This window comes from Porites lutea, chromosome 8 (assembly GCF_958299795.1).
Source record: "Porites lutea chromosome 8, jaPorLute2.1, whole genome shotgun sequence".
NCBI lineage: Eukaryota > Metazoa > Cnidaria > Anthozoa > Scleractinia > Poritidae > Porites > Porites lutea.
The window spans coordinates 1,778,866-1,795,000 of record NC_133208.1 but is presented as its reverse complement, the minus strand read 5'-3'; the positions used below and the strand labels follow the sequence as shown (position 1 = coordinate 1,795,000).

The 16,135-nt window shown below is 40.2% G+C and overlaps 1 protein-coding gene across 1 annotated transcript in view; it reads left to right on the top strand.

Moving 5' to 3' along the window:
- Positions 1-15,600, top strand: part of LOC140946736 (uncharacterized) — a 27,190-nt gene extending 11,590 nt beyond the window's left edge. The window contains exons 9-21 of the mRNA XM_073395843.1: positions 485-592; positions 1,485-1,544; positions 2,501-2,620; positions 3,405-3,521; positions 4,473-4,583; positions 5,207-5,317; positions 6,386-6,511; positions 7,231-7,371; positions 7,731-7,841; positions 9,019-9,117; positions 10,127-10,222; positions 11,299-11,394; positions 13,623-15,600. Coding sequence (XP_073251944.1) covers positions 485-592; positions 1,485-1,544; positions 2,501-2,620; positions 3,405-3,521; positions 4,473-4,583; positions 5,207-5,317; positions 6,386-6,511; positions 7,231-7,371; positions 7,731-7,841; positions 9,019-9,117; positions 10,127-10,222; positions 11,299-11,394; positions 13,623-15,079 — 2,753 coding nt within the window. The 3' untranslated portion in view covers positions 15,080-15,600. The remainder of the gene's footprint in view (positions 1-484; positions 593-1,484; positions 1,545-2,500; positions 2,621-3,404; positions 3,522-4,472; positions 4,584-5,206; positions 5,318-6,385; positions 6,512-7,230; positions 7,372-7,730; positions 7,842-9,018; positions 9,118-10,126; positions 10,223-11,298; positions 11,395-13,622) is intronic.
- The last annotated feature ends 535 nt before the right edge of the window (positions 15,601-16,135 follow it).

Sequence of the window (16,135 nt, the reverse complement as noted above, 5' to 3'; positions counted from 1 at the left end):
ATGTAGACAGCTTACAATTTTCCTTAGTTTACTTTTTACCTGTCTATCGCAAAACAGTGTGACGTATATCGCAAGGAGAGAAATATCGCATGTTAAATTACAACCAATTTTGACCTTTTTTCCCCTTGATCTTGGGTTCGGTAGTAAGTAAAGAGTCGACCCATGTAATGGAGTCCTGAGTCCGGAATCCGGAAAATTTTTGCTCGTTGAATCTGGAATCCTGGGCTTTGGAATCGGGAATACAGCACAAGGAATCCGGAATCCTACTAACGATTAGAATCCGGAATCCAAAGTCTATTGACAGAGAATCCGTAATGCAGTACTTTGAATCTGGAATTCACCCTGTGGATTACTTGGATTACTTTATATGGGGCGAAAAGAGAGGGTAGCGAAAAGAAAACAACACATGAGTATAACCCTCGTTTAAAAGTACTCACTTTTAGCGATAAAGATAATGTGACTGGTATTTCTGTTTTAAATCTAGTGAAAATGCCTCTTCCAACATGTAGCAACTGCCACGAATACGCGAGATGCGTCGATGACAAATGTGTTTGCCTTGATGGTTACGTTGGAAACGGCAAAGTATGTGAAGGTATCTATGAAAGTTAGTTACTACAGTTGAATTATTATGCAGATACTAGCAAATAGATTTTCCAGTATCATAGGAGAACGAATTATGTATTAAGTTATGTATTTCATCAAAGAATAATAACCAGGTGAGAAAAGGTTGGCATTTGAATAAGGAAAGTATCTATGATGCACGATCACCCGCAAGATGTGAACTGATGATCATCCTTGGTTCTTCTGTCTAAAATCGGATATGAAAATAATACAAATAAACATTGAATGAAGGATTAAGTTGAACCAGAAGCATATAACCCCACAGCGTGTTACTTCCGCTTATCAAGCTGGGGTTTTAGCCGTCCAATCAAAAGCACGGAAAATTATTTTGCCCAAATATCTAATCAGAGAATTCGAGGCTAAAAACTTTGAGCTTGTAAGGCTCATACATGTATTTTTACGCCCGAAAAAAATCGTTTTGTGGCATAAAGGGATTATATGCTTCTGGTCGAACCGTTAGGAATAAAAGTCCTGAAAGTTAGTAAAACTTAGCCTACAAAACGTAAATGTTACACTTTAAAACAGTGCCGAAAACGAAACGTTCGAAACGTAAGTATAGGGAGTTTATGTATCAGTAGTGTCATTAATTCGTTAAACATACTGCAACGATGGATAAAAAATATAAACAGTTTAAAATACTGTAGAACCCCGGTAACTCGTGCTCTGAAGGGATAACGAAAAACAGTTCGTGTTAGCGGGGAATTTGAGTTATCGGGGTAAATTTCAGTGAAATTTTGATCACGGGAAAGGAAATTTAGTTCGAGTTAGCGGGAGTTCGAGTTATCGAGGTTCTACTGTAGATTTATTTATTGAAAGCGTTATTTGACTAAAGGTAGCTGACAGATTGAAACTTATTTTTATAGTGTTGAAAGGGAGTGTCATAAACATAACTTCATCTCCTATAGGGTCTCAGTCAAATATAGGTAAGGTCACTGTGAATTTTCTGTCACGTGAAATTGTACTTATGATCGAGTTTTTGAGGATGATATTTGTGCGGAAAAAAATCAAGTTATTCATGCTTTAAAATATCGTTACCAGCCAGTGTGAAAGAGATTCGTCATGTAGACATGACGATTAAACAAATAAGGAGGGAAAAAAAACGTTTCCCTTACCGTTGCTCGATCTAATATATTCAGTTGGTTTAATGGCTTATTGATTGCTCATAGAGCGAAAAAAAGAAAGCCGGTATTTAATCATTTATAATTTCCTTTTGATCGTTCAACATTTCCGTGAATGACCTAATTAACGCTCACTTCCTAATAAACGCCCCCTCTACGCTGTGGAAATTGTAGACGCCCCATTCTAATAAACGCCCCCTGTCTAATAGACCCGCTAGGAGAATTACTCCAAATTACCAGGAATCAGCAAAAACGAGCAAAATCACTCAATTCATTCAGTTTCTGGCTTGTTTAACAAGGCTTTGCGTTTTTTATCTTGTTCAATGTCAAGTTCAAAATAATGATAGACTAACGATGGGAATATACTAACCTGGAGCGAGGATTCTGGAATTTGAAAGGGCGATATGGGTCTTTGGACGGCCTAGACGTATCAATTGATGGAGTGGATATTCCGCTATTTTTTACTCTCTTGATATTTTTTGCTTAAAGCATATTTAAGTTTTGATGAACGTGTTAGAGTTATAAGAATAAACGCCTCCTATCAATTAAACGCCCCCACTTGGACCCCCAAAATTAAATAGACACCCCGGGCGTTTATTAGGTCAGTTACAGTACTTTAATGCACACACCCCCGGAAGTAAATACCAGAGCGCGACGCAAGCATTGTTTCAGTATTTTGTTTTCCTTTGGTGGGTAAGCCAACTTCATGTCGAAACACGACCAGACTCTCCCTAATGTTAAAAACTGTAATGTCTCCACAGCGATATCACATCAGAATTTCTGTCATCCCAATCCTTGTTACAATGGAGGAACTTGCAGCGAAGCAATTACAGGCTTCTCTTGCGCATGTCCGTCCGATTACACTGGACCTTTCTGTAAAGGTAAGAAAGATTATGCTTTTCCTTAACCATTCTTTAAAAAAAGACAAACTTTGTCTTTCAGTTAGCCTGCGAGCAAGTTTGGGAGAGCCATGTTGGAGAGTCGCGCGTGACCGGCACGTTAGACGAGACGCGAAAGATGACGTTCTCTCGTGGCTCGCGTCGCTTGCAAAATCTAAGTTCGGTTTGAAACTTTGTTATAAAATTCGTCTTAGGCGCCACGGATTCTGAGCACAGTACTTTGGCCCGTTCAATCCGCTGGTTTGACTTCACCTAGTCGAACTAGGCAGGGTGGTCGCTAAAATATGCCGTTCTACTTATCACTTTATTTATGACTATCATATACCAAAACCATCCTGATCAAGTTAATGAACTGAGCATACTAAATCATAAGGTCCAGTCATCATGGTTCATTATACGTTTCTGGGAAAATGTCCACCTGCCCCTCCCCTAAGCCAACATTAACACTTACTTCCCACTTAGGGTAAAATGTTGGCTTTAGGGAGGGGTAGTTTGTTTGTTTCTCTGAAACGATCCCCATGAGATGGTAATGGGGCAGCTTAGACGTTAAATCATTAACAATTTCTGACAAATATGAGGCTTTTGCCAAATACCTGTGTGGCGTTTATGTCCAACATTGGTTTTTCTTCAAGTTTCTCTTCCTTTTTCTCGTCTTTAGTTATGCTTTCTACGAAGGCTAACCCATAAAACATTGAATATGAAGTTCGTTAGTGAGTTATCAGTCCCGTAAAACCTTTTACAAAGTTGTTTTTCAATTTAAAAACAGATATAAAACCTTGCTTGGGTAATCCCTGTCAAAATGGAGGAACGTGTATCGACGAAGGACTTGCTGGTGACTACATATGCAGATGTAAGGAAGGATATAACGGCAAAAACTGTGAAGGTATGTTCGCAGATCAGAAAGCCTTGTATCAGTGGTGAAAGTAAAATACTCAGTTTCCCAGTTATCGCAATAGGTCATTTCCGATTTGGACCAAGCATCTGTTTCAAAGCGAGACTAAGTGCAAAGCTATTGATCACAATTTATTTTTTATTCTCATGCAAATAAAACTCAATTTCTCAAGAAAGGTGTATCACTTGGCCTCGTTTTGAAAGTGAGAGTTTTTGTAACTCGGAAAAATGGCGTATTCAATATCCCTAATATTCACTAATTAACACCATGTGTCGTGATTTTAGTGTCTGGCATCTGCTCTCAGTTGATCCCGATATCCTTCTTTCAGTTTCTATTCATGACACTTGACAAACAAATGTTAACTTTATACTGTCCAGACAACTCTCATGTCGGGTAGAATCACTTCCAACAGGTCATTTCCGAGTTGCTCAAGTCCCTGTTTCAAAATGAGGTTTAGTGCAGAGCCTTTGATATGAAATTGTTCTTTATTCCCATGCAAATAACAGGAAAGAAATGTTTTGCTCTTAGCCTCGTTTAAAGGCAAGAGTTTTTGGAACTCGTAAATGGCCTATTAACAATTATTTTTAATTTAATATTTTTTTTAGGGAGCGTTCTAACTACTGCACTGCTATTTAATGCCAACTCGTCAAAATCTCAAAATCTTGTAGATATTGTGTTCAATAGAGCTAGCTTAAGAAGTCCTCGACAATATAACGTCGTTTTTGTACACTATCGTCACGAAAACATTGTTTATCAATTTCTGACCTGCACTAACATATATTGCTGCTTTGCACGTGACGTCATGGCAGCCATGTTGATCGTCAAGAACAAAGCATTTCTATCTGCTGCAAGCTTAACTCCATTTTCATCGTATTGACCAACAACATGGCCGGCATGTCACGTGGTTGCAAACCAAGAATACCTTACGTATTTTGTTTTCAGATGCTGGAGTGTGCCTACCAAACCCGTGTCAAAATGGCGGCACATGTCATCAGAGCCATAACTCTTACGTTTGTCAGTGCACAGATCGTTTTGAGGGACATACCTGCACAGGTGGGTAATCAAGTCAAATACTGCTTTTACCACCCTTTACGTCTTTATGTATGCTTCTGATGAGCTGAAGAGAGTGTTTGTCTCGGTATCTGTCAAATTGCCCTTCTGTCTTTTACATCATGTCCTTTGAGCCTAACTTTTGAAAGGAATATGTGCATTGAGCTTTGTAAATGCGCCATATAAGAATGTATTTATTATTAATATCGACTTTACATTTTTGATTCGATTTTTTGATAAAACATGGAGGACTTATTTTATGCAATTATTCACAGAAAATCTTGAAGCAGCGTTTATATCATTTATAAACAGAGTAGGACCTAATGCGTGATGCAGAGACCTAATACTGCTTCACAAGTTATTATAAAATTTCAAATTGAATTCTTGGAGAAGTCGCTGCCGTTTAATTTTTGTTTTTCGCATATATCTTTGAAACTTTGAGAAAGTTCTATCTAACTTTTGGTTTCTTTAACAATTATGCCCTAGAAACCCATCGTTAATGCTGGCGAACAGCTCTCAGTTTGCATTTTCTTCGAAACATGCTATAATGATTTCACATAATGGAAAGCAAAGAAAGAAGAGCAAGCATCCATCCAATAATTTATTTAAGTGATTTTTCTTTGTAGAGGACAAATGTGCTAGATGCGATGTCCATGCGCATTGTGAAAATGGAAGGTGCGTTTGTGATGGTGGTTTCTATGGTGGGGGGTCCCGAGGGGATTGCTTTCGGATTGGAGGTGAGTTAATGGTGCGTTTTTACATGACATCACGTCCGCCGTATTGTTGCCCCAAAACAATAAAGGTTAATACTCATCTTCATACCCCAAAATGACGTTGACACATTATGATTCTTACGCAAAGTACTAATTCTCTACAAAGGAAGGAACCGCATTGAATATCAATACTGACTGGGGTTAAGCACTGACTCAAAAAACGGTTAGCTTCTTTTAAGGGTTCAGGTTGTTGCTATACACTTCCTAACCAAACCAATTCTTCCCAGCAAATCCTTGGTAATCCAGTGGTTTGGATGGTGGACTGCAGATCTCGGATCGAATCCTGCTCGTGCCATCCTGGACTTTTTTCCCCTAAACTACTGAAGAGACTTAGACTTTCATGAACATTTTATCAAGCAGAAATTTCAAGAGACAGAAATGTCATGCAGGAAAAGGAAAATATCTTGTAAGAGCCACTGAGAGGTAAATGTCGGTTTGGAGTATGGAGATGAGTGCTAACCAACAAAAAAAAGGCGGCAATGTCCTCTGGGATTTGAACTCTTTTCTTACGTAAACGATTTCTTTTGATGCAACAAATTTGCATAGCTACTGGTCACGTGACTGAACTGAAAGCGCTGTATACATGCATGGAATACTTTTTTTTCGAATATTGTTTACATAAATTGCTTGTTTTCACGGCGGCCGTGTTGGAGGTCAAGAACAAAAGCATTTCTCTCCTCTGGTAACTAAACTCTATTTTCACGTAAATCAGTCTTGGAGAAAAAATTATATTGTTTTGACCCCCAACGTGGCCTCCTTGTGACGTGGTTGCAAACCAAGAATATCAATAAATTTGAAATGACAGACCTGTCCGAATTGAAGACAAAAAAGAAAGAAAGATAACAACCTTTTGGATAAATTAAAACGCACAGTGTACCAAATAAACCTGCCCACATTTCGACTTTTTAAACCTCGAAACGAGACCAAACGAGCTTTTAGACAGTCTAAATAGCCAGGTGTTTGGTGGCAAACCGTTTCAAACAATTCCAAAATATAGTAATACCAAATTAAACCTTTCTTTCTTTCTTTCAGCGTCTAATCCAAGGTTCTGTGTCCCCAATCCTTGCCAACACGGTGGATCATGCTTTGAAGAGCCTAACAGTCATCGATGTCTCTGTACTTCCGGTTATCAAGGCGGAAATTGCGAACTTTCTATTGGTAATTAGCACTTTAATAACTGAATACAGTCAACTCCGTTTATGGCGGACACTATGGAGACCTCGAGTTAGTGTCCTCATTAGCGAGAGTCCGGGATAGCGGGAGTTTATTTCAGTCAAACGTCTGGAATTAATTTTTGCCAGAGATTTAGGTGCTGTCCGTTATATAGGGGTGTCAACAAGGCGCGAGTTGACTGTAAGACGGACTTCTTTGGGACCGACACTATGTGTCCTCTTTTGGGAGATATCCGTCTTATTGAGAGTCAGCTATAAGGAGTAAAGAAAGGTAGAGCCCATTTCGATATGTCCGTTTTAAGTGTCTGTTAAAAGAGAGTTGATTTCAGTGTAAAGGCTTGCGTGTACATGCTGCCAGATGCTCTTCGATGCATGAATGCTGGTATCTCTTGATAATACCCCACTCCAGCAATTACGGGTATCAGGGGAATGGTTTCAAGCTTTTGACACAACGATTTCTGGGATAGTTTGGAGGTGCAAGCGATGGTATTCAAGGCAACCACTAACCAGCCATATGGAACGCTTGTCCACCCTACCGATCCCAAAAACCTTTGCGCCGAAAGCTTGTACCCTTTCTCCTTTCATTTTCTTGAGTGGAAAAACAAAAGAAAAAGAAACAGGTCACAATTTGAAAAGAGCATTCAAGAGATTACTCAGCTCTTAATCTAAACCTTTTCTGTCTTATCTTTTTATGCTTTTTTTAAGGCGCTGCCCCTCCTGTTACGAGAACACCGGACCCGTGTACTGGAGAGCCTTGTTTGAATGACGGGATCTGTGTTCCAAAAGGAACGAAATTTCGCTGTCTTTGCTCAGCTAGATTTCAAGGACCGACATGTGAACAACGAGGTGAATGTATGCTAAGTCTCTCATAAATAGAAAATGCACTTCTCCAGCGGAATCTACTCGTGTCCAATGGAGCACCTACACGTGATAGAGGACTTCCGGTTTTCCAGTGGAACGCTGGAGGATACGACTAGAGTCTAGTTGACAGTATTGCACAACCCTCCCTGTGTGCACGAGAGTATTGCTTGTAATGTATCAAGCTATTTTAGCTCATTTCTTAGTCTGCCCATCATTTCAGCAAGACGTAAATCAGATAAAGTTTTCTCAGTACGGTACTCTTTTATTAACGAATAGAGCAGTAGTAATTTTCAATGTAACAAAGGTATTTTGTAATCGGTGCGAAAACCTTTTTGTTTTTGCAGCAAGGTCCTATTGCCATCCTAGCCCCTGTCTGCACGGTGGATCTTGTGTTGATATAAAAGATGGGTACACTTGTAAGTGCCCAGGCTCCTACAGAGGAACTAATTGTGAAGGTATAACTGTCAATTCTCTACAACCACTAAGAGAGAATAGGGAGTTTTAGCAACGACGACGACTACGAGAACGTCAAAACAGCAATAGGTTTATTAAGCAAAACAACAAGTTTGCACGTGTATCATGCTTTTTGTACTTTTCTTTGCCGTTACTGCACGACTGCGACGTGAAAGTGCCTAATTTCACGTTTTTATGGAGGACGTAAACAAGCGTCGACGAAATTTCTTTCTCTTTCTAAACTTGAGTGCGGTCCCCAAGAAATCAACTCCCGGGAAATTTGCCTACGTTAGACATTTTCAGCGAATTGGAATAAACGCGACAAAGTTTGAAAAAAACGCCCATTCATTTTAAAAATTACGTTTTCTCTCCCGTCTTCGTCGTCGATGCTAAAACTCCCTAATAATGGGATAGAGAGGGGACCTTAGGGTGTTGACTGGGACGTGAATTTCACTAAAGTTATTTATAGAGGTTGTAATTGAACGGAGGTGTAATTCCTGAGACGTCCGCAATCTTTAAAAAAACTTCATAAGGTCAACTCACGACTGGCTCAAAGCAAACAATGCAGAATACACTGTATTGTTATTGTTAAATTCTCTCTTGACAACACTGAATACATGTTTGCGGACCTATCCGGAAACCAACTTCCCATTAATTTCAAGCGTTTAATTGGTCTAAAAATAAATTTGGTGAAATTCACATATCCCCAGTGATCTATCTAGGGTATCCGAGGGGTAGAGGCTTCCCCCACAAAAAATGCCCAGCTTCCCCCAAAAATTATTGTTATCATTACAGTATATAAGTAACTATATCGGAAAAAATCATCCACACGCGACGAGGTCAATGCACACACTGTAAAATTTCTCAAAACTGTGTCTTAAAATGCACCAGATTTCATCTCAGCGCATATCCTTTTCAAAAAATTTCCGGGGACCTCCCTAGGAAGCTCCTGGCCTTCGGCCACTCGGGGCTTCTCCCCAAAACGATAAATCCAAGGGCGTTTCCATCCCAGTTCCATTGTTCTCTATGCGAAAACTAAGTGCTATACACTCCTTAAAAGAGCGGCTTCCTCGCTGCAACGGTAGACAAGTTATTGAAGAACACGCGTGTAGCCCCTTCACTGTAATTGAAACTACAAACATTAACGATGATATATATATATATATATCTTTTTTTCAGTGGATGATTGTGATCAGTGCGATATTAATGCCATTTGCGTGGACGGAGCATGCAGATGTAGAATTGGGTATAAAGGCGATGGGTTCGAGTGTACAAAGGGTACGTAAACATGTATGTCAGCCAAATACTTTAACGCTACTTTTACTTTTGTCATAACGTTAGAAAAGTTTTAAATCCGTTCATTGCAGCTAGCCATTCACGTGGCACAAAGCCGCCATGCTTGAGAGCAAAAGTCGTAAAGGAAGTTACCATTTACAATTATGTATCAGTATGTCTTTTGTTTGTCTTGTCCCAGTTCGACTTTTTGCTCTCCAGCATGGCTTTTTTGTACTACGTGAATGGCTAGCTACGGAGGGCCTATAATTGCATGGAATCCCCAACAGAACTTCGTATCAAAACCAAGTTTGGAAAGGGTACGAATATAAAAATACCAAAAAAACTTGGGTACGTTTCTGGGAAACTGCCAACCTACCCCTCCCCTAAGCCAATATTTAACACTTACTTCTCACTTAGGGCAAAATGTTGGCTTAGGGGAGGGGTAGGTGGGCAGTTTCCCAGAAACGTATAATGATCCAAAAACTTTCATAGTCACTGTAGGGGAGGAAGGGGGGGGGGGGTACTCCCTTTACGGGGAGGCTTCACCCGAGAGGGGTACCTTTTCCAGGCTTCAGGTATATGAAAGGGTAGGGATTTCACCTGTTAAAGTATATGAACGGTTAGCGAAAACTGTCATTTCGGTCTGTAAAAAGGCCCAAGAGGGCTAATAGATGCATATATGCGGGCTGTGAAAGAGTCGAGGAGACGTTCTGGTTTTGTGGTTTATTCGTGTTTGATAGACAGTGCATTTACAGCAGTTGAGAGGGATACAAGCAAAGTTCTAAGCTTTGGTATGTGAAAGGGGTACCATTTGTCAATAGAAGGTATAGGAAAGGGGTTGTACCTGGGGGGCGGAGCCTACCCGTATACAACTTCCTTGAGTACCCCTCCCCCTCCCCGGGAACCAGCAAAGTAGCTGAGAGTGAATATTTTCCGTTCCACAGTCGAGTGTGACGTTGGTAAAAGATAAATTTTGTATTTATTTTGCATACGTTTTTAATTTATTTTACAGTTAAAAAGTGTGGCCACTGCAGTCCTAATGCAACATGTGTCAGGGATGAATGTGTCTGCAAACCGGGATTTATTGGAAATGGGAAACACTGTCAAGGTAATTTATAAGGTCATTACAAAAAAGTATGATGAAAATAGAGCGATGAAATGAAATTCGCGAAAAAACAGAAAAAACGTACAAACGAACGGAATTAGAGCGATTTGATTGGTTTATCCAAACGCGCGTGGCTTTTGGTTGGTTAAGCGAACGCTCGGGTTAAAAAACTTCATGCTCGAGAACTTTCTAGAAATTACTCGATACTTCGCTTTGACGTCATACTGCAACACAATTGGCCAATCGAACAATGCATTCTCCTTATTAGGGTTTTCTTTGGCGGGAAAACGAAGAGTCCATGTTTTGATTTTTTCATCGATTGGCTGATAAAACAAATAACGAACACTAATTTTACCGAAACCATTTTTGAAGGTCATACGAAAATCGCTGTAGAGGTACAGTGAAATCCAGGTTTTTCGAACCAGCTTGATAAAAGCAAATTCGAATTATCAGGCGGTTTGAAAAATCGGGGGTAAAATTACAGTGTTTGACTGGTAAAGGGAGGTTAGGTTTGGTTCGAATTATTGGGAATTTCGAAAAACTGAGGGTTCGAGAAATTGGGATTCACTATAGTATAATGAAAAAGAAGAAAGTTATTCCATGTTGTAGTTCTCAGTGAGCGCTGTTTTCGTTCCTTGATATTAAAAATAATTGTTCTAGAGCTAAAAACCTTTAGGTTGAAAAGGACCGTATAAATCACCCCCTTTTATAACGAGTCTTCATCGCCAATAACATTGCGGCTTAACTGACAGACCACTGATAATATCGCGACTTAATTGACCAATCAGGTCAATAACCAGAGTCAAATACCATCAAGTGACGAGATACGAGTCACTTTGACTCTGAAGATGACTACCACACAGGTTGTCGAAACGTCAGTCACTGTCAACAACAACAGTCCTATTCAGGACTACGTTCACCCTGTCGATCATGCACAACCTACTTATGAAATTGGGATCATTACACGTTTCTGGGAAAGTTCTCACCTACCCCTCCCCTAAGCCAACATTTTGCCCTAAGTGAGAAGTAAGTGTTAATGTTGATTTAGGTGGTAATATTTAGAATATTGTTTTCTATAGAGGATGACTGCAAAGGCTGTCCACCCCATTCACATTGCCTCAGGGGAATTTGCATTTGTGTACCAGGTTACTACTTTGATGGTCATCATTGTGTTGGTAAGTACGTGATACAAGTCTTTGTTACCACAATGGAGAGATTTAGATTCTGAGACGAGGACGACTACGAGTACGAGATTTTCTCAATACTGAGTATTGCTCACGCGTGAACCAGCGTCAATTTGGCGGGAAAAACATCACGAAGTGATAGCCATCGTCATTCTGCTACGAGTTTTAGCGAGAATGTCGTAGTGGCGGGAACAAGTTACAAAAGTAAGAAGTTTTATCATTTTGCTATCGGGAGAGGGCTTCACCTCCTTGAGTATAAATAACCGTACTAACTTTTTTGGTGAAAAAAGTAAAATAAAGCTTTCCCGGGTGTCTTTTTTTTTTGACAAGACGCGGAAAAACTTTAAGTTAAATCTCGTACTTGTACTCGTTCCCGTCCTCAAATCTAAAGCTCTATATTTATTTCTTCAAAAAATTAGCTTAATAGAAAGCTATTCATTGGTAAATAAATATAAGATCGCCAGAAAGGACTGAAATACCATCTCTTGACGAATCAACCGTGATTTACTGGTGCTTGCTTATTACTGATTTAAACTGAGTTCCTGCTGCCATTTACTAGAACATGGCATTGTTCACCTAGAAAGCTCTTGTTACTTTGAACACCGCACACACGTAAACTATACCTCTTCATGGCCTAAACAGTGTACATAAGGAATGAATGGAATTAATAGGGAGTTTTTGCACTCTTGGGCCGTCATTTTGAACAACTTTTCTAGCAGATCGTCTCTATCAGGTAAAACCACTTTGCAATACAAATACGAAGGCGTAAAAAAAGGGAAAAATTGACACTTCCGGTTGACGTTCATCGGTCAAAAACGTGGCTGCTTAAAGTCCACTTCCGGTTGACGTGCGTTGCTGCTTAAACTCCCTAACAGCTAATTGAGACTGCATTTTCTCAATGCTAAAACGTGTTGTTTACCCAATCTTAGAGGATTCGTTTTTGTTTCGTACACTTTAACAACCCTTCTTGTACAAATTTGCTATTCTTGCTTATCTCACCTGGACGCTGCTTGCTTATGCTATTTCGAAAACAATTCTAGTTAAGCAATTGGTCATGCTCGCTAGTGTAGTTTACAACTGCTCCGTGGAGCGTTTCTACTCACTTAGCCAAAATATATGCAAATTCACTGGAAAAAAGAAAGTGTTTACATGAGAAAAGACTTTACTTGAGAAAACATTTTCTTGGTACACTTAGGGTTCGCACAGAGTCTTGAATTCTTGAAAAAGTCTTGATATTTGCCCCAAAATTTTCCAGACCTGGAAAAAGTCTGGAAAACAGAGATTAAGTCTTGAAGAAATTGTAAAAAGAGTCTTTTTGAAAGTTACAATAAGTGCTTTACGAGTGAAATTTTTTTCGTGCTGGTCAAATCTTATTCAATCTCGCTTGTACGTTTGCAGTGCATCATGGAAAAAGCTTTGTTCCTTCATTTTTTTAAAGGTCTCTATTGATCACTCATTTCATAACCTTGAAATTGATGTTTTGGAAAAAGTCTTGAATTTTGGATCCAAAAATCTTTACGAGCCCTGTACACTAACATGGCCACCTTTTCGTTGGTTGGAACACCAATATGGCTGCCGTGACTTCATGTAAAAACGCCATGTTATTGGCTATATCGATATCATGTTTAACACTCGACCGTTCTCTCTGAAGTAAGGCTACGTTACAACGGCACCCGACGAAATTTTAGACCGGTTGAAATTTTGTGCGTTCATGATCAGTTGCTCCGTAAACGCGAAGCCACCTTAACCGTACGAAAATTTAGACGCTTGGCAGTTCAAATGTCCGCGTGAACAAAGCGAAAATATTGAAGGGTCCCCTGTGAACGAAGTGTTCGGTCAAATTTTTCAGCCGGTCGAAAATTCGTCCTGTGCAGTGTGAACGTAGCTTAAGTTTAACCCTTTAAGCTCCAATATCCAAATACAAATTCTCCAGACTGATCTTCATACATTTCCGCAATGAATAGGTTAAGAGAATTTGTATGTATATCAAAGCTTTTCCAATAACTGATGGGAAAAGGTGATCCTTTTATTAACTCTCACAACATTTTCCTTTGATTATGTATTGATTTTTTGGGGAGAAAATTGACTTTGGTCACCCTTGGGACTTAAAGGCTTAAAACGTTGAAATTCCTTTTGCAGCAGGAGCAGTGCATGCACCTTAGATGGTTGATCACGTGACTGGACTTCTGACGTTTTGATATTCTTCCTGTTTCCCAAAGCCGCTGTGCACAAACCGTCACTGACTCCAAGCTGCCCTACTGAGTGTACCAAAGTAACCACTTGTCCTTTAACTTGCCCGGATCACTGCTGTGAAAGGCCTGAGTCCCATGCGGCAGTTGGTTGCCCAAGTCATTGTAGCTTTAGTTGTGGAACTGCGTGCCCAGATCATTGCTGCAATCCTCCAACTGTGTCAACTCTGCCGATATGTCCTTCTGAATGCCACACAAGCTGTCATGAACTATGCCCTATGCACTGCTGTAAAGTTTCTTCATTTTCCGTATCTCTTTGTCCAAGCCATTGCAAGACTACGTGTGATCCTCTATGTCCCAGTCACTGCTGTTCACAACAGCTAACTCCAGCCGCTGCCCCGGTACAACCGACGTGCAACCCAGTCTGTCAGACACATTGCCTTCCTGAGTGCCCGAGAGCTTGTTGCAAATTCAAGTTTGTTCTGCCCTCGACCTGTCCGAATCATTGCCAGGAAATATGCGACTCGTCTTGTCCCGCACACTGTTGTGTATCTCAACACGTTTCCTCCATGGAACAGGCACCATCAATACAAGAATTGCAACCGACGTGCAATCCAGTTTGTCAGTCACATTGTCTCCCTACGTGCCCCAAATTTTGCTGCAAATTCAAATTTGTTCTGCCCTCAACCTGTCCAGATCATTGCCAGGAAATATGCCAATCGTCTTGTCCTCCACACTGCTGTGCGTCTCAGCACGTTTCTGCTATCGAACAGTCGCAATCAATACAAGAATCGTGTCCAACTTTTTGTAGTTCCAACTGCCTACCATCGTGCCCATCTTTTTGTTGTAAGGTGTCTCCGCCGATGCCAAGCTCATGTCCAAGCAGTTGCTCTGTCAGCTGCCTTCCACCATGCCAACAACATTGTTGTCAAGAGCGCTATCCTCCTAATTTTTCGACGCAGTCATCTCCTATCTGTCCATCGCAATGTGCAATTCGCTGTGACAACATGTGCCCGGCGCATTGTTGTCCTGTCTCATCCGAACAATCGTCATTTTTAACAAAATCAACGCCAGTAGGAAATGTTCAGCCAAACGTTTCGCCGCCGCAAAGCTATGCAACACCTACACTATGTCCCAGTTCTTGCTCGTCGTACTGTTCACACAGTTGTCCCCAGTATTGTTGCATGGGGAGAGAAATATCTCCATACCTATTCAAAACCCCGGAACAAACAGTATCACCGGTTGGAAGGTCTCTAGCGGTTCTAGAGGCCGATTATAAGTCGAAAGTTGTACATCGTCTTTCAGAGTTACTATCAAGTCCTCTGAAGCTATGCAAGCCTTCGTGCTTTTCAAACTGTTCTGTTACCTGCCCTAAAATATGCTGTGATGTTGCGAGAAAAAAGAAAATGTTTGTATATAAGCGCAAGAAAAAAGCACAAATAACCAAACCGCGGAATAAAACGAAAACGACGGAAACACACCGGTAAAGATCTTCAACGAAGGGCCACATAATTAACTTAAACAGTTGCTCAAGAAAGGAATGTGTATTTAAAAGATTTTGGTTCATTTTACCTGTACTCTGTCGAATCGACGGAAAAAAAACACCGGAAAAGATCTTCAACGAAGGGCTATTCAAAAGAACTTAAACAGCTGCTACATAAAAGAATGTGTAACTAAAAGTTTATGGTACATTTTACCTGTACTGTTTTTCGCATAGAACAATGTCCACTATTTTCTCACTTATGTAACTTTTTTTGTTTTCTTTTTCCATGGAAAAGGAACTACAAACACATGTAAATGCAACGGTGAACCTCTTTTCAGCATTTGCAGGCAAAATTATCGTAGAAAACAAAACGTAAGTTTGTCTTTTGCAACAAGTGCGTTCTATTATGTTATTCTTTTCGAAACTCCTCAAGCCAGACTCGATTTTTATACACAAAAAAAAACGTGTTTTCTCTATCAAAAATAGTTAAAACTGGAATTAATTGATTTTCCTTCCCTTCTTTACTATGGATATGTACTGAAAATAAATTAATAATGGATTGTTTCCCCGCCTTATTATGCTGTTGAACAATAGCATCGTTCACCAAGCTAAGGGCATACCGTAAAATTAAGGGCAGCTAAGGGCATTTCTCAAATTTCCCAAAATGTCATTTGGCACCAAAAAAGCTCTTTGCTTGCAACCTTAACGTGTCTAGGTCGTCCTTCACCAAAAGGCGGGAAGGGTTATTCGCCATTGGCACGTCTCCCATAATACACCTTGTTCCCCTCTCCCCTTAAAAAAGATGGACTATACGTTCAAGGAGTATGGGAGATGCGCAAATAGCGAATGGGCGTCATATATGACGTCACCCAAGATTGCTATCATCAAGGCAAGATGACCACTCCTTTAATAGGCCATTTCCGCGTTGCCCCGTGCCTCTGTTTCAAAGCTAGACTAAGTGCAAAGCTATTGATATGACAATGAATTGTTATTGTCATGCATTTCCATATCATGACGTCGTTTGTAAGTGAGAGTTTATGTAACAAAGATGTGGATTACT